The 20769-nt window shown below is 37.4% G+C and overlaps 1 protein-coding gene across 1 annotated transcript in view; it reads left to right on the top strand.

The window, feature by feature from the left end:
• LAMA4 (laminin subunit alpha 4) overlaps positions 1 to 20769 on the top strand; it is a 92448-nt gene that overhangs the window by 56143 nt on the left and 15536 nt on the right. Inside the window, exons 13-26 of the mRNA XM_081941091.1 lie at positions 1059 to 1207; positions 2288 to 2429; positions 4772 to 4868; positions 5895 to 6008; positions 7021 to 7203; positions 8670 to 8809; positions 9854 to 10027; positions 11707 to 11849; positions 12659 to 12821; positions 14348 to 14475; positions 15906 to 16077; positions 16430 to 16561; positions 19223 to 19365; positions 20416 to 20554. Of these exons, the coding sequence (XP_081797217.1) occupies positions 1059 to 1207; positions 2288 to 2429; positions 4772 to 4868; positions 5895 to 6008; positions 7021 to 7203; positions 8670 to 8809; positions 9854 to 10027; positions 11707 to 11849; positions 12659 to 12821; positions 14348 to 14475; positions 15906 to 16077; positions 16430 to 16561; positions 19223 to 19365; positions 20416 to 20554 (2019 nt within the window). The remainder of the gene's footprint in view (positions 1 to 1058; positions 1208 to 2287; positions 2430 to 4771; positions 4869 to 5894; positions 6009 to 7020; positions 7204 to 8669; positions 8810 to 9853; positions 10028 to 11706; positions 11850 to 12658; positions 12822 to 14347; positions 14476 to 15905; positions 16078 to 16429; positions 16562 to 19222; positions 19366 to 20415; positions 20555 to 20769) is intronic.

Genomic DNA, 20769 nt, shown 5'->3' with positions numbered 1-20769 from the left:
ATTTTCTTTTTAAATAATCCATCAAAATCCCACCTCAGAAGGATGGAAGGTTGAGTCAACCTTGAAAGATTCAATCTGCCAAATTGCAGGCCGCCGGTTATAAACCAGCTATGCTTACATAAGAAGAGCTATAACAAAGGGGAGAGTGGAAGTCCACAACAAAATCAGAAGTGATTGCCTGAAATTGTAGCATCATTCATCCAGTTGGAGACCATGGCAGAGAGAAATCTAAATTGTGATCCTGGCTCATGGGTATCAAGCTGAAGTACACATAACCACAAGTAACATAGTTATAATCAGCTCAATGTTAATCAGCAGTTACTGGCAAAGAAAGACTGCTAGGTACAGGTTTAAATGCTCTGATAGGAAGTGTGTCCTCTGAGCCATCTAGCTAGGATTAACAGGAGTGAGTGCAGATGGGTAAAGAAATGATTAGCAGAAGATAGATAATGGAGGAAGAGTGATAAGGAGAGGAATTATCCAATGTTCAGCTACAGAAAGATATCTGGCTCTTTCTTCAGCCCTCAAAAGGAAGAATGGCTTTTGATATAAGTTTTCATTATCATGCCTTGCTCCTCTTAGTTTCTCTCATTTTTTACAGTACAGTATATGTACTTGCTATGTTATTGGGTACTTTGAATGCTGCATTTATGGTATGCCACCCCAAAATGGGTTGAGTAAGGCTACTCTATAATTTTGAGAAGTAAATAAACAAACTCCTTTAACTTGTTTCAGGGTTATATATTTTGGGCTGAAGTTGGAGTTATGTAACTTAATGTTTCCTTTATTCAACTCCTCCTTAATGATTAGTGAAGAAAATAAGGGCCTATGACAAATAAGTTTTTTTAAAAAAAATTCTAGCTGTATCCCTTGCTGCAGTTAAGTTTTTCACTATAAAGAGGGCTCAATTAAATGATCCCCAATTTGAAAGGATACACTCTGTCATCTCAATAAGAATCCATTTATCACTTTATCACTGTCTACGTAATTTGGAAAGACATTTGGCAATTTATAGAAAAATCATAGCTATTTTTCCTTTACTCTTTTTGTTTGATCAGAACGCATCCAGGTTTTATGCAGAAATAGATGGAGCTAAAGTACAGCTACAGGACAAACAGGCCAACCAGTCAAGGTTTGATGAAGATTTGGTTGAAAAAGCGATGAAATATGCACAGGGCCTTCAGGACCTTGCAGATAACTTGGAGAGGTAACTTTCAAGTGTATTAAGCCAAATTCTCTTTCTGCAATAAATTGATACAATCTGAAGAACTGGAAATCACACTTCAGTCCCACTGATCTCAGGGAGACAGAATTAAGTGTGTGATTAACTGTTCTATTGAAATAGTGTGTCTTAAAATGCTAAACATTGGTTTAATAATACCAACTATTATTAAAGGATATGAGAATTATAAAACAAATGTCATATCAACAGCATTTAACTTTAGTCTATAAATGCTATGTTGTCCCTGATATGGTTCTTTAGGAAAACATGTAAAGTATTTTATTATTCCTGTAACACAGTTGGTGTGTCACTGAATGATTATGTTTCTCAAGACTACCTACAGAAGTAAATTAAAGACTAAAGTGAAACCTAAACAAAGCTTTCCTTATCTCACAATTTATGTTTTCCAGCATTATGTCATACCAGTTCTCAATATGGACTGAATTTAAATTGTGGGTACATAGCGTTGAGCTCCTTTACTGCAGAATAGTTGAGTGGGGATGCTGATTGACTGATGAACTACCCTGAAGAAGATCTGAACATCTTCTTGCATGTCATGATGGATCATGCCAGTGAGGGAGAGTTGGACATAGAGACATAGAGAAAAATTATATATTGATAAATACAGCTACTGTAAGATTGTCTTCAAGTCAAGTTTGACTCCTGCTGATTTGCATCCAGTTTTGGGGGGGAGGGGCCTGATATGGAAGTGGTTTGCCCTTGCCGTCTTCCAGGCTTCTCCTCCTAGCTTATAGCTCTGACATTGCTGATGGCCTTCCATTCAAGCATTACAGTAATCAGGACCAACCATGTTTAGCTGGTGCCTACCGTCCCTGTCCTATTGTCCCCATTTACTTGTCCCCATTCCCTGTGCTCATGTCCATGTTTATACTTACACCTGTTATCTCGTACATGTTTGACAAACTAAATAAATAAAATAAAAATAGATGAGCATCACAGTGGTATAATAAGGATAACAATAGTACTAGCAGATATATAGTGAACTTGAACAATACATGATGCATTTTATACCCTCCCCTTCACCCTCTCTTTTCTCTGTTACAGGACTTTTCATGGTATTGACACAAATGGATTGGTACAGAAAGCACTAAATGCTTCCAATGTACATGAAAATATAATTAATTATATTAATGAAGCCAATCAAATGTCTGTCTTGGCATTAAATACTACAGAACGAGTCAGTGATGTAAGTAATAGTATTACTATTACTATTACTAGTAGGTATCTGGACTGTGCCCTTGAGATCAAGTAAAATCTGTATCCTATGAAAATCCCCACATCTATCTGCAGTTATGCCATTACAATCTCATCTTCAAGGATAGAAATTTGTAGGAATTGGGGAGATTGAATTTCAGCACATCTAGATAGCATCAGGTTCCGCAAAAATAAGATGCTATGATGCACAAATCTTTTATTTCAATATGATCTAGGGCTATGCTATCTTGAAAGGGGTGCTTTGCTTTTATGGAGACAGGAGCAAAGTGCCTCCTTGTACACTTTCATAATGTAAAGGAGCACCCCGTATTAAACCATTGAAATGAAGAAGCCATGTTGCTTTGTTTGACTGCAACAGCTTCTGCATCCATATTTATGAGGCAAATCAAGCCCATTTTGACTCTGTACAAGCACAATGCTACACAGATGGGGGCAGGGAGGATAAATCTGTAGGATAGATGGGGAACTCATCAAATTTGCAGACAACACCAAGCTGGCAGGAATAGCCAACAACAAGAAGATAGACTTAAGATACAGAAGGATCTTGACAGACTTGAACATTGGATGCTATCTAACAAAATGAAATGCAATGGGGGGGAAAGTATGGTTCTACATTCAGGCAAGAAAAACCAAATGCACCAATATAGTATAGGTGGTACTTGGCTCAATAGTAGTAACTGTGAGAGGGATCTTGGAGTCCTAGTGAACAACCATTTAAATATGAGCCAGCAGCGTGCTGCAGCTACCAAAAACTCCAACACAGTTCTAGGCTGCATTAACAGAGGAATAGAATGAAGATCATGTGAAGTGTTAATACCACTTTATAATGATAAATCCACACTTGGAATACTATATCCAGTTTTGGTCGTGATGATGTAAAAATGATCTAGACTCTAGAAAGAATGAAGAAAAGATGATTAGGGGACTGGAGGCTAAAACATATAAAGAACTGTTGCTGGAATTTGGTATATCTAGTTTAATGAAAAGAAGGATTAGGTGTGACATGATAGCAGTATTCCAATATCTCAGGAATTGCCACAAAGAAAAGAGAGTCAAACTATTCACCAAGGCACCTGAAGACAGGACAAAAAGCAATGGATGAAAACTAATCAAGGAGAGAAACAACCTAAAACTAAGGAGAAATTTTCTGACAGAACAATTAATCAGTGGGACAACTTGCCTCCACAATGAATGCCCCAACACTAAAAGTTTTTAAGAAGAGATTGGACAACCATTTATCTAAAATAGTATAGTGTTTCCTGCCTGTGGGCTGGACTATAAAACCTCCAAGGTTCCTTTCAATTCTGTTATTCTGTTATTATCTGCTAGCTTCTTCGCTAGCAATCCTTCATGAGGCCCAACAACAAATAAAATTCCTCCAAGGAGCAATTATCATTAATAGATTTTGAGTCTTCCAGAGTTTGGTATAAGATTGGCAGCTATATAAATGTTTTAATGAGCCAGTCAAAGATCATGTACCCTGTATACAGTAAAAACATTCATAAAACATTGTTTTATGTCAGTTTCTAAACTCTTTCAAACATTGCATAATTGCTGCATAGATTAGTAATTGTTTTGGGTTGGAGCCAGATCCTTCATGAATAGAAATCTGGTCAAAGCTCTTTTTGCTAGAATAGGGATGCATTTGTCACTAAGTGTTACCAATTTTCTTTCTGCTGCCTCCTTTCTCCTCAAGGACGAAATTTGGAGGATTAAACTACCTTTGACAATAGAATGGAAGGAAACACTCAGGACTGCAGAATAAAGTAGTAATCTAGTGAAATGCTACTGAATTTTGACTCTTCAAACAGAAGGCATTTTCTATTTATGGAAAGGCAAATCCAACATTGCAATGTTGTGAGCAAAATTCATCGGTCCTTTCCTTAATGTCAATATAAAATCCAATTCAAACGCTCAAGCAGTATGTTTCATCCAATCCACTGGAAGAAAGTGATTGCCTCATAAATACAAGATGCAACTAATTGTGCTTCCAGACAGATATCTTTTAATACTACCAATCAAAAGACATCATGCAGCTGCTCCCTCTTTTTCTCATAAGATTATTTATGGATGAGATAAAAGTAGAAGAAGCAAGTAGAACAACAGAGGATTATAAATGAAAGCCTTTATCTGAATTCCCCATAACTTCTATGACTGCGACAGGTTTATTATATAATAGTAGCCTCATCTGGAAACTCCAAATGTTTACATTCATGATTTCTAATGTTGACTCACTCACTCTCTCTCTCTCTCACTCTCTCTCTCTCTCTCTCTCCTCCCCCCTCCTCCCCCCCCTCTCTCATAAAATTATAGGCTGCTGTTGGAATTGATACTCAGATAACTTACCACAAAGACAAAAGCACAATGCTTCTTGGTGAAGCCAGAAAACAGCAAGGAAATGCCAATGCTAGTAAATATAATCCTTTCTCTTGATTCACATGTCTCTCTTACACTAGAAAAGCTTTGTAATAGAGAGCATCCCATAGAAGAAAAATGTTGACATAAGCAATTTAATCATGATCCCCCTACAGTGGGTTCTGCAATTTAAAATCTTGAATATTTGAAGCCCAACGAAGTCTGTTCTAATAAAAATACATTACTTTATCCAAGTTATATATTTTTATTCTGTATAAATAACACTAAGAAATGTAGACTACGATCGGGCCAGATGAAATATGTACAGTATGTTTTTAGTACTTTTGCAGCAGTAGAAAATAATGGGGCTTGCTGGAAGCCCAATCAAATGCTTTCACATTTCTGATGTTTACTTTAAAAGCATGCAAACTATACTTTCTTTTTTAAAACAAAATTTTGAAAAACATTTTAGATTGTTTAATGAAGAGCCAAGACTTGCTTTGGAGGTCACCGAAAAAAACTGTATTATCTAAAACGTAGTATAGACCAGGGGTCAGCAAACTTAAACACTCAAAGAGCCATTTGGACCCGTTTCCCACAGAAAACACCGGGAGCCACAAAGGTCCTAACCGGAAGCCCCCAGTTCAATTCTGGAGCTGACCGGAAGTTCCCCCACCATAGAGTCTCCTCCTAGCGTGGCGTACTTTTTCCTCTACCTGTCATAACCAAAGGCCCTATCAATTGTGGAGACAACTGGAAAATCCTCCCCTTGCCATAGAGTCTTTTCCTGGCGCACTGTGCTTCTCTCCCCTCCCCCCCCCCCCACCGGAAGCTCCTCTCAAAATTGTGGCACCGACCGATGACAGAGCCGCAGCAGAGGGAGGAAAGAGCCACATGTTGCTCCAGAGCCGCAGTTTGCTGACCCCTGGTATAGACCATCAAATAAGTCCCAATGTTATTATATGGTGATTAGAATCCCTTAGAGTGATGTCTTTCTGATGCATTATTATTATAATTAGATAAATGCCTTTGCCACTCATAGACAAAAGCTTTTTGATATTTTGTTTCTTCTACTTTGCAGATGTTTTTAATGTTGAAGAAACAGGCAGAGAGATTAATGAAACACTTGACAAGAAGAATGATGTTAAAGGCCATTTCATGAAAGTCCTCAAAAAAATGCACACATCAGAGCAAGGTCAGGAAATAAACTGTACAAAATTGTAATCAAATGATTCTGATTAAAGGATAAATCTTTACAAGGATCTTCTTAAGTAATGTTGAGGTAGAAAGTAAATCAAATCTTGCCTGGCTAATACTCATCGACAGTTGAATTGACTATTAGGTTGTGCTTTGAAGGTGATGTGAAAGAAGTCCTTCAGATTTCACAGGTGTGTGAGAAAAGCACCTTTCTGTTATTCATTAAAGCAGCTCAATTTATTTCAGCTTTCCACAGAAGCCTGAAAATAAAAGACATTGTTGTTTTAAAAATCACATCAGCTATAATTAGCAGACAGAAACTTTATTTCAGTCATTGACAAATGAAAATACATTCAGTAAAGCAAAGTTGACCCCTAACATGAATGACGGTTGTTAACCATTTGTCAGCAAAGCTTTACATAATATAGCAGAATTTTGCTAACTTTGGAAAGATACATTTATCCTGTCTAACAAATAATGCAAATAAAAATTATCAGTGCCCAAGAAATGTAGACAAAAAAGAATAATCAACTAGGCAAATGACCCTGTAGAACTGACAAGATGATACAAACATGGGCTATTGTTTCCAAGGCACCTATGTCACAGGAGAAGTTTCCAGCCAGTTTGAAGAGCATACCACCCTAATATATACTGTATATCCATCTAGAACACGGATGTCAAACGTGCAGCATCACGTTGCTGTCACATGACATTTTGTGACATTTTTCCCTTCACAGAGCTGGGGTAGGCGTGGCCTGTGTGTCACACATCCAACCCATGGGCCGCCATTTGACACCCCTCATCTAGAATGTTCTTGCTATTTACTACTAAAGTACCCACCTAAGATTAATGGCTACTTATTACATTTAAAGAACTAATTGAAAGAGTTCTATCAAAGTGTACAGATCTGTGTTTATTTGAGGAAGAACACTAATGAAAGGAAGTTACATGGTTTTATATTAAAAAAGACATGATCATTATTTCCTCATCACAGAACTTTATGTTTACAGATCACACGAAGCAGTTTGAGCAATTGCAAGCTATTGCTACTCAAGCTAAAGAAACAGCTGCAATCATAACCATCACCACAGATCCAATGGCTGAGAATGTGACAAAATGGTCAAAAGAGCTGCGCAACATTAAACCTGAAAGAGCAGCTTATGAACGTGCCACAGTCACAACTAGGGATACAGGTAACGTGAAAGGATATGTAATTGACACGTTCCTTGAAATCTACAGCTTCTGCTTTCTGTTTCAAGGATACTGATTTTGGATTGTGTAAAATTGAATTGCAAGAGTGGTTGTCAAAGAAAGAGAGGAACATGGTAATGTAGTTAGGGCAAACATAGACCTTATGTCAAACTATTCTCCCAATTCATCAGCAATTATTGGTCAAGGACTGTGGTTGGCTTTCCTCAAGACCACACAATATGGATGTTCTGCCTTGGCAGATCACCTTCAGCATCTGAGTTAGAGGGTCGCAATCCTTATTGTTAGAAATTCTGTTTTGTATAAAGTACTACAGAGCAAACAAAGAGTACAGTCACCATGTGCCTTACTGCTCAACTATATACTGTAATTATAACAGGAAACAGGAAAATGTACTTCCAACAAAAGAGCATAGACTATATACCATAGATCCAAACTTGTAAAGTTGCCATCTACTGGCTGAATTATAGTTGTTGTATAGAAATACATTTCAACAATGAATTCCAACAATTATAATGGTTGAGCTGAGATCCCCTATATTTATCCTGTATATAATAAAAATAAATATATCTCATAAATCACTCAATATCCCTCCTCCCTCCTTAACATTACAATAGTCCAGCCCTTTTCAATCATCAAATCAGTTACTGTAATCGCCATTTCACTTTTTTCCATTTTTTTTACAAAATATTCACAAAAGGTTTACAGCCTTTTATAAAAGTAGTTAGTGTTTTATCACTGACCAAACTGAGATTCCCTTAACTGCTTTGAATTTTACATTTTAAAAAAGAGATGGTGTTTAATAAAACATTGACTGAGGTTAATTAAGCTATTTCACAAGTAACTAACATTGGAAATTGTTCTGGACACACTCAATTATAGTGGGGAAAGTGATAACATTTCAACTGGATTTCTAAGATAGACCATGGGTTGTGGTTAAAGTAGTTACTTTAGTACGACTGTACAGAAAGTAGAAATATATATGTGTGTATGTGTCTGTGCCAGCAGATTCCTCCAGTGCTGAGGAATTTGTGTGTATGATCCCTTAAACAACCCAGTGGGTGGGCTCTGCATGGTTGGCTAACTTCCAGGGAAATCAAGAGCTATTTCACTTTCACTGGGGATCTTGATCCATTTAAAAAGGGATGTTCTTAAAGCAAACAACATTTAATAGGCTAGAATTGTAAGATGTTTGAAAACAAAGCTTCCATGCTCTATCATAGGAGCTCTTTTCCCCAATTTAGTTAAACAATCCACTCTCATATCTTTCTAAAAACACATTATCGTAAAAGATAAAGAGATTGGTCCACGCTGATCTTCTTGGATGCAAGCCTTTGGCTTCTATGTGTTATTTGCTAATTAGCCACTGTGCCATTGTTATTAATCATCATAATCTCTTTGCCTGAGATATGGAAACCAAGCAGTTGTCTTGTTTTGTTTTGAACAACAGTGAGGAGTCTCACAGAACTTGTCCCACAGCTTCTAGATAAGCTGCGCATAGTAGAAGAGAAAAGAGCAGCAAACAATGTGTCAGCCAGCATCCAGAGGGTCCGAGAACTCATTGCACAGACCAGGAGTGTGGCTACCAAGGTAAAGATGCTGCAAAAGAAATTGGGAGTTGGGGCCAGCAAGAGTAGAAACAAGGAGCTTGGAAATAAAGTACAAGTTTCATTAGCAGCCCAGCAAGAGAAATGGGCTGCAAGCAATCAATTACATGAGAAGGGAGAGAGAAAGAAATGTAGGATTTAAACCTTGAGATGTGCAGGTTGTGAAGCTGATCTCCTTAGTTAGTAAAGCTGCTGTTATAGAACCATGTGTAGTCACACCAAGTCCTTGAGTTTCCACAGAGACTTTTCCAACATAGCTAGAATTCCTAGAGAGAGATGTATTGCAGTATGGCCCTTCTGAAAACTGAGTCAGAGACTTTGATACAGTACTTATAGCAAGGAGCCTAATGCTTTCCCTGAATCTCTTTTAGTTTCAGCTTTGATGTTGAATCATTTATTGCCAATGGAAATTAACCAAAGGTTAACTATGAAGTTACTATTCTAGTCTAAGTGGCAGAATGGCTGACATATTACTGTTATAGAAGGCCTGAAGTTCAACACAAATAGCGTACAAATCAAGCTTTCATATTTGATGGGTTTTTTTAAAAAAAAATAATCATTTTAAATCTGCACATGGAAAATTATCATAATAGTTTACTTTAGTACTTATTTATTTGTTGATATAAGGATATAAATATCCTACATGAGGTTCTAGATAATCACAAATGGATTTTGCTTGCTATAAATATAAATAAATTGATGAGCATTTTATTTATGAAAATGACCTGTTTCATTACCATTTTTCACTAATGAATCTGAGTTCTCGATATGTATACAAAACAAGGTCCTAGTTTATCCACAGGGCAAATGTATCTATAGAATACTGTTCTGGGCAATTCTGAATCTAACACGTTGATTGAATGTTATATTTTAACACAACCCATAATTTATTAATCTTTATAAATAATGTTAACATTCTGCCAATTAAATAGTGCATTAAAATAAATGTATTGTAGTTTCTCATTTCTTCCCAAAGGGAGTCTTCCAAGATATGTCTAATCTTTCACTTGCATATTTCAACTTACAGGTTCAAGTGTCGATGACATTTGAAGGTCGCTCAGCAGTTGAAGTCAATCCTCAAGTGAATGTAGATGACTTAAAGGCTTTCACATCTTTAAGTTTGTACATGAAGTTTTCCGAAGAAAATCCACAGAGAAAAAAGCCTCAAGATCAGTTCGTTTTGTATTTAGGAAGCAAAAATGTATGTTCACCTGCTAAATGTATAGTGATTTCACATATAATTCACTGGGTTGTTTTTTTTTTCATCAATTTTTTTAAAAGGTGACAGTGAGTCAGATCCATCCCTCAGAATTTTACTGAAAAATGTCCACCAGCCTGTTTCCAGCAATAATCTCTGGCTTTTTAATCCTGTCCATCAACCTTATCTGTTTTCATCTTCTTCTTCTACTTCCCTCAGTCTTGCCAAACATTCTTGTAGATAAACCTTCCATCCTTCCGAGGTGGGCAAAATGAGGATCCAGATTGTTGGGGGCAATATCCTGACTCTGCAAACCACTAAGAGAGGGTTGAAAAAGCACTGGGAAGCATTATATAAGTCTGTGCTATTGCTATTGCTAAGTCAGTTCATGGATAAGCCACCCCTTGAATTTTTAACAAAATACAATGAATCAGAGGTGGGTTCCTACCAGTTGAGATCGGTTCAGCCAAATAGGTAGTAATTTAGTGGCCTGGATTGCTGGAACCAGCAGCGACCCAGGCCTGTCACGCCCCCGAACCGGTTCCCCGGGCACTCGCCCCACCCACCTACCCCACCCAGTCACTCCTCTGAGCTGCCTCCTCTTGCCTACAGGTAAGTCTCACTACCCCCCCTCCCCTGAGTTTGCTGTGCCTCTCCCCCACCATCCCCACTGGGCTCGCAACTTTACCTTCCCCCGCCCCTTCCAGGATTCCGCCACACCCATTTTGGTTCCCAGGGGGCTTCAGGGAGGCCTGCTAGGCCCAAAATAGGGCATGGGGGGACCTATCAAGCTTCCCTGCATCGCCCTGGGAGCAAAAATGGGCTGGGGGGCTTCAAGGGAAAAAGAAAGAAATCCTCACCATTTGGGGATGCCCAAGTGCATGGAGCAGAGGTCTTTGAGCTTGACAACTTTAAAACTTGTGGACTTCAACTTAATAACTTAATCAAAGAACTACCAACTCAGTAAAAAAAAATGGTTGATCAACAGCCTAATCAAGGAACTATGGAGGAAAAACCCATACCCCCACCAACACTAACAGGCCAAGCTCTAACGAGAGATCAAGCCTCACACTTTCTAGCAGTGAAGATGCTATCTAATGAAATGTCTGCATAAAATAGCCAAGCTCAAAGAGCAACAAGGACTTCACTTTGAAGAGCAACAAGGACTTCACTTTGAAGCCTTAGAATCACACGAGCTCAAGAACATTATTTATGTGAACTTCTCAGGTTCCCTTTAATAACAACTCTTGGAAATGTATGAAAATGGTAGTAGAACCTCTAATGTAGAATTTAATATAGCTTAGAAGTAAAAGAAAAGGCATATCCATAGGGAAAAGTCTTAGGTTCATCTTTTTATTCCTTTCCTGCATATTTTATCCCATTTTGCCATTTACCCCAAACGAAAAAATAAGTGCAGTTCTCTGGCACTGAGATATGTAACTTGATTAGACCAATATATTTTTGTCAAGGCTTTTCTGAGTTTAGCTTCCCTTTCTCTTCACTAGACCATATTTTTCAAGGTGCTGTGTTAACCATTTCTCAGAAACATTACAAATCTATAAACCAGGATGACCTTGCATTCTCTTACGTTTTCCAGTGTGAGGCATAACTATGCTAAGCGAGTTTGCTTTTTGTTTCTCCTGAAACCTTCACAAGCATGTTTTCTTCATTTTTTTCTCTAGATAAAAAATTATGTGGGTCTTGCAATTAAGAATGGAAACCTGGTCTACATTTATAATTTGGGTACTGGTGATGTGAATATACCTCTAGATTCCAAGCCAATCAGCTCTTGGCCTGCGCATTTCAATCTGGTTAAAATAGAGAGGTAATGTGATTACATCTGCTGCTTTTATTATGTATTCCTTATATGATTGGGTTAGAAAAACTCAGGACAATGTAGACACTTGGGGAGACTGATAATAGTGTTAATTGTACTTATTAACAACCTGGCAAAATAGATCTCCCTACTTATTGTAATTAGTATTCACTGCTGAATTATCACTGCTACTTAATTATCCCTGTTGATTGCCTAAATAAAAGGAAAAGAATATTTTTCTTTAAAAACCCTACCTTTTTTTAAAATGATCACTATATACACCAAAAAGTTCTAAAAGGAAGGTTATTCCAATCCATTATAGATAAATAAAATCAGCAATGGAAGCATTCTTCCATTATTCTCCTTTGGAGTATTTCAACCTGTATCCCAAATAATCTTGAGATTTGATCGATCAAAATCAGAGAGTTCATCAACGAGAATACTAATAATGTCAAGCAAAGTTTGATGGAAAATAAATTATTCTTATTCTCTCCTGAAAGGAGTGGTGCAGTGGCCTAGAGGAGGAACATTTGCCTCACAATCAGGAGGCTGTGAGTGTTGGATCTTAGGTAGAGGCAGATATTCCTCTCTCTCAGCACAATGAGAATATATCTGCTGAACAATTCTTTGCATTGGTGTCAGGAAGGGGATCCAGACAGTACACTCTCTGCTAGCTCCGTTCAGTTGCCCAGACTCCACTAAGCAAGGGATTATGGGGTTGTTAAATGAAAATGTTGACTAGCTCCTGATGCAGAAATTGTTAACCATTCAATCAAGCAATTGCAGGAGTTCCATTTTTGACTTTTGCTCTTCAATAGGATTGGCAAGCACGGGAAAGTGTTTTTGACAATCCCCAGCCTTACCAGCACGGCTGAGGAAAAGTTTATCAACAAAGGAGAGGCTCCAGGTGATGCTTCTTTATTGGATCTGGATGCTAAAGATACTGTTTTCTATGTGGGAAGAGTGCCTCCAGATTTTAAGGTAAGATCAATAATGGTTCTGTGCATTGTCTCTGTGAATGCTCAGTCTTTTTCAAGATTGAATTAAAGATGACACCTTTATTGTGAAGCCTCTTGCAAAAAAAATGAGTCAGCTTTAAAAAAAAACAATTATTTCCTCCTAACGTTTCCTAATGGATAACATGACAGACAGTTTAGAATTGATTTCAGTTTAGCAACAGATTCGTGCAACCTATTCCTGTGTTTTTAACTGAGATAAAGAAATGTGCAAACTAGATTACAGCCATGTTGCATCCATGACATACGCTAACAATCTGGACACAATCTTCTGTTGCTGATGATAACAGCATATTCTGAAAGGGAAAGGGAAAAGCAAGTATCTAGATTTGTTTAATTCAGCTCTGTGCAAACGACCTACTACAAACCTATAATCATAGGTTTAGTGTTCATTCGAAATTACCAACCCTGAAAAAGTGACTTACAAATGGTCTTCACACTTACAACCATTGCAATATTCCCATGATCATGTAATCAAAATTCAGGTGCTTGGCAAACAGCATCCATTTACAACATTTGCCATGTCCCAGTGTCATGTGATTGCCATTTGTGACCTTCTCAACCAGCTTCCAACAAGCAAAGACAATGAGAGAAGCAGAATTTGCTTAACGGCTGCCTGGTTCGCTTCACAACTGCAGTGATTTACTTTAAAACTGGGCACAAACATTGGACTTACCAACCATTTTGCTTAGCAACAGAAGTTCTGGTTCCAACTATGACCGCATATCAAGGACTACCTGTAATCCCCAAGACTAAAGCCAGAGCCAGAGCAGTGTGGTGATTAAGATTTTGGCCCTGGACCAAGTTCAACTTCCCTCTCGAATATAGACCTCATGGGATGACAGGGGGTAATCTTTCTCTTTCAATCACATCACATTTTGTCACAAATAAAAACAAGAAAACTCTCCCATTTATTCTGCTTTGAATACACTCAGGAAAGGGGAAATGTAATATTAATATTTATAATACAATAATAATAATTTCCCAATTAAAGAGTGTAAGGTAATTGTTCAGGGTTGATAAGGGCCAAGTGGATTCCACAAGAAAAACTTCAACTTGATGCATTGCAAAATGCTCAGGGACTGTAAGAAGGGGGATAAAAATGAAATAAATAGATGAGAGAAGGGGGGAGGGAGAAAGGGAGAGGGAGAAGGGGGGAGATAGATAGAAATGTTTGTGTGTGTGGGTATGTATGTATGTATATGTGTGTGATAGTCATATATGCTCTCACAGACTGACACACACACACATACACACAACGTGTGTGTGAGAGAGACAGGGAAGGGGCATTAAATCAGTGTTGCAAGTAATGAGAAAATGATCAGTAAGTGAGAGCAAGAACCATAGGCTTCATCAGTTTAGTCTAGATGCAAATGGACTGACTTTAAATAATTCAACAAGCAGAAGGAGAAGTTGCAAAATATGCTAAAGAATAAACCTTTGAGGCTTATGAGATTGATCTGAATTGTGTTTTTTTTTTTCTTTTTAAAGCTCCCTCCAAGCTTGGACTTGCCGGGCTTCATTGGCTGCTTGGAGCTTGCTATGCTGAATGATGATGTCATTAGTCTGTATAATTTCAAAAACATCTATAACATTACCAAATCAATACCTTGTATCAGGTAAGATTAACTTGGTCTGTCTTGGGTAGCTTGAACAAATCAATTCCTCAATCAGTCAATAAAAGTACTTTTACCTTGGGTATAATCATTTCCAAAAACAAGACTTACCAAGTGGCCAGATAGATCCAGAGAGTTTTGTGATTTTTGGAGTCCCCAAAGTATCTGGAAACAGGAGATCATGCTGATACTCCATAACTTCCAGCAGCTCTGATCTCAACCATGTGGAAATGCATCCAAAACACTGGCTGATCTCAACTACGCAGTCAAAAGCCATTTCCCTATCACAGTTAACAAATATTAATTTAACAAAAGGTGGATGTCTGCACCAATCAAAACAAATATATACCCTGTTTTGGTGGGCAGGGCTGTAGTAATTCTTAACCAATCTTCAAACATTTCAGATGTAAATATGATGGGGTGAAAAGAAAGTGAGAGGCTGCATAGGTGCATAAAGTACATGTGTATGAGATCCACTCCACAGGCTGCATTGATGACCAAGCTTAGGACATCAAGGGAACCTTCCATATGAGACAAAACATTGGTCCCGTGGATGGTATTCACTTACCTTCGCTACCAGTTTGCAAATGTGAGTGCATTCGCACACGCACTTACTTCACTCTCTCGCACCACCTCTGTGCTGCGCAGAGCGTAAAAAATGGGACGTGATAATGTCTGGGAGGATGGGTGGAGCCTCCCACTGCTGCTGCGGCTACCAGTTCACCAGAACCGGATAGAACCCAATGAAGAGCACCACTGCATTGGTCTGATTGTTTACCCCTTTCCTCAAAATTCTGATTGGCTTATATGCTATCTAGGCCCGCATAACTCCTGACCAATAGATTTAGATTTTATGGGAATGGGATCGTTCTTTATTTTTATGACTCTGTTATGGTGTTTTAATTTCTAAGACATTGCTCTTTTACTCAAAAGGCACCCATTGATCATTCTTTCCTTCCATTAGTTAGTATGCATCCCTTTCAGCTCAGCATGTTTAAGACCTATCAAAAATTATGTTAACCTTTTTTAGGCATTTCCAGTGTCAAAAGTATTCAGTACAAAATGATTGAAAATAAGATCCCAGAGTGAAAAGCAAAATGGCGCTCTCTTTCTATTTTATCATACCCAAAGTGGTAAATAGTTTATGACGTGTCCTGGGGCTATTCAATTCTGTTCCCCAATAGGAAAAGCAGAAAATGATCTGGGTCATTTGACTCATCCTACCAGCAGGGCTAATCCTGCCCTCCCAGTAAACACTTCAGAAATATATCTCCTAAATCATACAATGAATGCCAGAGTAGATAATTAATTGCCATTCAAAACAATTATGTCAGTTTGTTCCATCTGAGTCTGGTTTTTATGTTAGATCTCCAGAGTGTGGGATATAGTCCAGTTTCCTAATATTTCTTTGTGTCTTTTTTCCTTCATGTTAGAGATAAACTGGCCTTTACACAGAGCCGAGTTGTAAACTATTTCTTTGATGGTTCGGGTTATGCTTTGGCAAAGAATATTGAGAGCAGAGGGAAGTTTGGCCTTGTGACTCGTTTTGATATAGAAGTTCGAACACCAAGTGATAATGGTCTTCTCCTTCTGATGGTTAATGGAGTAAGTAAAAGGGGAAAAGAAACAACACATTTTATGAGTTCTTATCTTGTTGATGTACATCTGTTCAGATATATGAAGAAGTAAACTATTTAAATTCTGTTTCTGAAGAAGATCCAATTGATTTTTCAAAGTTATTTGGATATTATTTTCATATCATATCTACTTTAGGTTATTCCTTGTATTTGAATGTTGCCTGTTGATTGTAAATTGCTTCAAGAACTATCATAATGGGAAGCAATATAGTAATTAATTAGTATTAATAGGTTCATCTACTAAGGAAGAGTATAAAATATACATTTTAACTTCTAAAAATCCAATCTTTTCTGAAACATCTAATTTTGTGGTTATGCAGAGTATGTTTTTCAGCCTGGAGATGCAAAATGGATACCTGTACCTGCAATATGATTTCGGCTTCAGTAATGGCCCTGTCATTCTAGAAGATTCTATGAAGAAAGCTCTGATTAATGATGCAAAGTTCCATGAGGTAAATTGCCTTGTTATCTGCATTTCTGTCTAGCTTGTCCAACCAACAACAAAACGTGCAGATTCCCACAGGAATTAAACTAAGTGCTTATTAAAGGGAGTAGACATGTAGAAGTTGAATCTCAGGGTACACCAGTGTTAGCTCGAAGGGTCAATATGTATAATTTTCCCAATACAAAAGGAGACAACAAATTCTTGTCAATTAAAAAAAAACCACTTAAATAAAGGTTCCGAGAAGAGCTTCTTTCCCCTTTCCAACCCACAAGGAACAACAACCAATAATAACATTTGAACTTTAGGGAGAAAAGGACTCGGTATAGATTGTATAGAAGAGGAAACAAGTAACGAGTTCTCAGAATTAACTTGTAGAGCGATCTTGATTCCAAACAATGAATGCTGTGTGTCCGCCATCTTATAGGTGCAAAGGAAGGCATATAAATTTAATAAATAAATAAACGCTATAACAAACCCTTAGGATTAAAGCTGGAAAGGCAGCAACCATCTTTTCCTAGGTTCAAGAGAAATTTTATATTAAGATTTCTCAGCTTCAGCTGTTGTCCCACCCCACCCTGTCAACCATGACATGTCTGTTGCCTTAGATGTTGGGAGGAAGAAGCCTGTGGTTTAAGCACTAAACTGTATGTGTATATATTTATTTATTTACTTTATTTTTGTTTTATTTATATCCCACCTTTATTATTTTTACAAGTATATTGTACATATATGCACATGCACACCAATCCATACGTTGATTGTTGTGAATTGCAGCAGATAGATCTTCTAATGTAAATGGCTTCAATCTTTTTTTATTATTTCTGTTGAATTGAACTTGGCTCTCACTGACTCAGTTTTCTTGGAAAGGTTTTCAGAAATGATTTTCCACTGTCTCCTCTCCAGGGTGGAGAGAGTGACAGGCCCAAGATTACCCAGCCGCCTTTGCCTAAGATAGGATTATTAAAATTGTAATTTTTTTCCTGATGATATCATCAGGAGTACAAACATCTGATTCGGTAGGCCCTCATGCCATTGATCCCACAGCAACTTTTCTTCTGTGTTTTTTGCTGATAAGAAATCAGCACCATGACTAGCAAAGCCTGGAATTCCGGAATCTTCCTAGGACCAAGCACCTGAAATTATGATTTACTGGGCCAAGATAAATTGAGATACCTTAATCGCAATTCTGCAAAATACTTCAAAGAAAGAACAGGGAAGGAAGGTTGTTTAGCCTGCAGATCACCCTCCAACTACTACAAAACTTATCCTTTGCTCAAGTTGATGCAAACCGCAGAAAATGGTAGCAGCTTGTAGAGCTATTTTTCCTAGCATGTTCTGAGCTCTTTTCCTTTTTCATTGTTAAATATGATTGAACAAATTTGGCATACTGTATATATATATATATATATATATATATATATATATATATATATATATATATATATATATATATATATGCATTCATACTATACATATATGTGCATATAACATACATACATACAGTATCTAAAAGAGAGCCAGTTTGGTCCAGTGGTTAAGGCATCAGGCTAGAAAGCAAGAGATCGTGAGTTCAAGTCAAATGAGTCCATGAAAACCAGCTGGGTGATTTTGGGCCAGTCACTCTCTCTCAGCCCAACTCACCTCACAAGGTTGTTATTATGAGGAAAATGTGTCGAATATGTTCATCACCTTGAGTTATTTGAAAATAATGATGATAGATAGATAGATAGATAGATAGATAGATAGATAGATAGATAGATGATAGATAGATAGATGATAGATAGATAGATAGATAGATAGATAGATAGACAGACAGACAGACAGACAGACAGACAGACAGACAGACAGATAGATGATAGATTGATAGATTGATAGATTGATAGATAGATAGATAGATAGACAGACAGACAGACAGACAGACAGACAGACAGACAGACAGACAGACAGGGTAGATATACTGTGATCTTGATCTTGAGAAAGAAGTGAAACTGATAAAATAGTTCATCTCTGAGAAAATAGAAAATGTAAGAAAAAGATTAAGAACAGTCCCACTTTGTCCTTAAAAGGGAGCAGTGAAGGTTTTGGACAAGCTTTCAAAATTCTATTATTATATTTTATAAGAATAAAATAGCATTCCTGGAATCCTCTACTTCTTGACCTGAGCTACCTTGAACAGCTGACAGTAATGGAGCTTTTAAGACTTGTCTTTTTTGTTCCTTCTCATCCATTCAGTGTTATTGACCTGGACCTACCTGCAAAAACATGAGAAGAAAACTCCCCTCAAAATGTGTTTTCCTCTTTCCATCATCTCTCACTACAAATTGTTCTGATTTTACAGACTTCTCTGTAAAGCATTATAAGGCATCAGCATATTGTTGTGTGATATAGACAAAAAGGCCAAAGACAGAGAGGTATAATGGTTAAAGCATTTGACTTCAAACAGGAACATCAAGGTTCTAGTCGAGCCTCAGACTCAAAAGCTCCCAGGGTCAGATTTGGGCCAGTTACTCTCCCTCAGTGCAAGCTCTGTGGATGGGTGTTTTTGTTAGGAAAATAAAAGGGGAAGAATGCACGTTGCTTTTTGCTCCTGCATGAAATATATATTATAAATTAAATAATTCACTGGATTCTATGCTGTGTCTTTTACCTTTATTTTTCTTCATTTCAGATATCTGTCATATATCATAATTCCAAGAAAATGATCTTGGTAGTGGATAGGAGACATATAAAAAGTATGGAAAATGAAAAGAAAAGCATGCCATTTAGTGATGTCTATATAGGAGGAGCTCCTACCGAGATTTTAAAATCTAGGTTGGTTTATAATCATTCAAAAGGTTTTTTTTTCCCGTTTGCATATTGATGTTTGTTTAGAAATTATATAATGCATATAATGATGTGAATTTGTATATTGTGAATTATTCTGTAATGGTGACAAAGCAAATGACAAATTATTAGAGAACATCTAATAATTGAGGTCCACCCATTTGGAGGCCATCTAGTCTGAGAAAAGATACTTCAGCATTTTACTGGGTCATTCTGCTCCAGCCAAGTGAGGCATATTTAATGTGCAGTCTATTATAAAGTCATTTTACGTAATCTTCTTTCCTCCAATGGAGACATCACTCTCTGATCTGTTATATACTGCTTGTTTCAGCTCTTGGAGGGGGGGGGGGTTGGAGTATTTGAGTTTTGATTATAACTGTTGTTGTTTTTTAATCTACACTTGCAAGTGGGAGACAACATTTTCAGATCCTTCAAAAAAAAATTCACACCAAAAATAAATGCACTTGCAAGCTTTGTTTCCATTATATGAAAATGCCCAATTACAGTTCCTCTGGAAGAAGGCAATGCATCATTATAACAGTCACCGCCATGATTTCCATGTGCATCATGACAGGATTCTGTGCAAAGTCTGGACATTTTGCAAGAAATGATCTTGATATAAAACGCTATAAACTGCCAGAGAGTGAAGCTTCCCACCAACAATAGATAAGGTTGTCCTCTGTCATTCACTGCATCATCAGAATATGGCTGTGAAGCAGAGGTACTGTGTCCTTTATTCAGTGACCTGCCACTGCCTATTCACAGTAATAACGTGGAAACACTATTACTTCACTTAACTGCTTTATGGTGGAGGGTTATACTTCTGCCTTAAGCAATTGGAAACCTCCTCCAATGAATCACTTTAGGGTTATTTGTATTTCTCAGCCTGAATCTAGAGGATGAGAGAATCTGCTCAGATGTCGTTTCTTTCCCACTTAACAGCGCAGTCTATTGTTTTATTTTGCATTGGCATTCTGTATTTAGAATCCACTAGCCATGACCCTTGACACTCAACAAACATCTCACTTGCCTTAACAGTGGTGTCAGCTCACACCTGGCTATCAGTACACCCTTTACGGGCTGTATGAAAGGTTTCCAGTTCCAAAAGAAGGACTTCAACTTGTTAGAAGAGCCAGGTACCCTGGGCATTGGTTATGGCTGTCCTGAAGAATCACTTGTAAGTGTGGAATTGTACTTTTAAACTCCTCTATTTTCTACGTTGGTATTCTGTTGCTTTTAAATATATATAATCTTATTTCATGACCTTTTTTGTGTTCTATTGTGAATATATTTGTTTTCTTTCACCAATTTATTATCAGGGAATAAAAAGGTAACATTTCTTAAAGCAATTTTCTCTCTTAATACAATATTATTTCTTTTGAGTAAAATAAT

The sequence above is a fragment of the Natrix helvetica genome, assembly GCF_964273705.1.
Source record: "Natrix helvetica genome assembly, chromosome: 2".
NCBI classification, from domain to species: Eukaryota; Metazoa; Chordata; class Lepidosauria; order Squamata; family Natricidae; genus Natrix; species Natrix helvetica.
The sequence above is the reverse complement of the archived record's forward strand: the minus strand, read 5'-3'. Positions and strand labels throughout refer to the sequence as shown.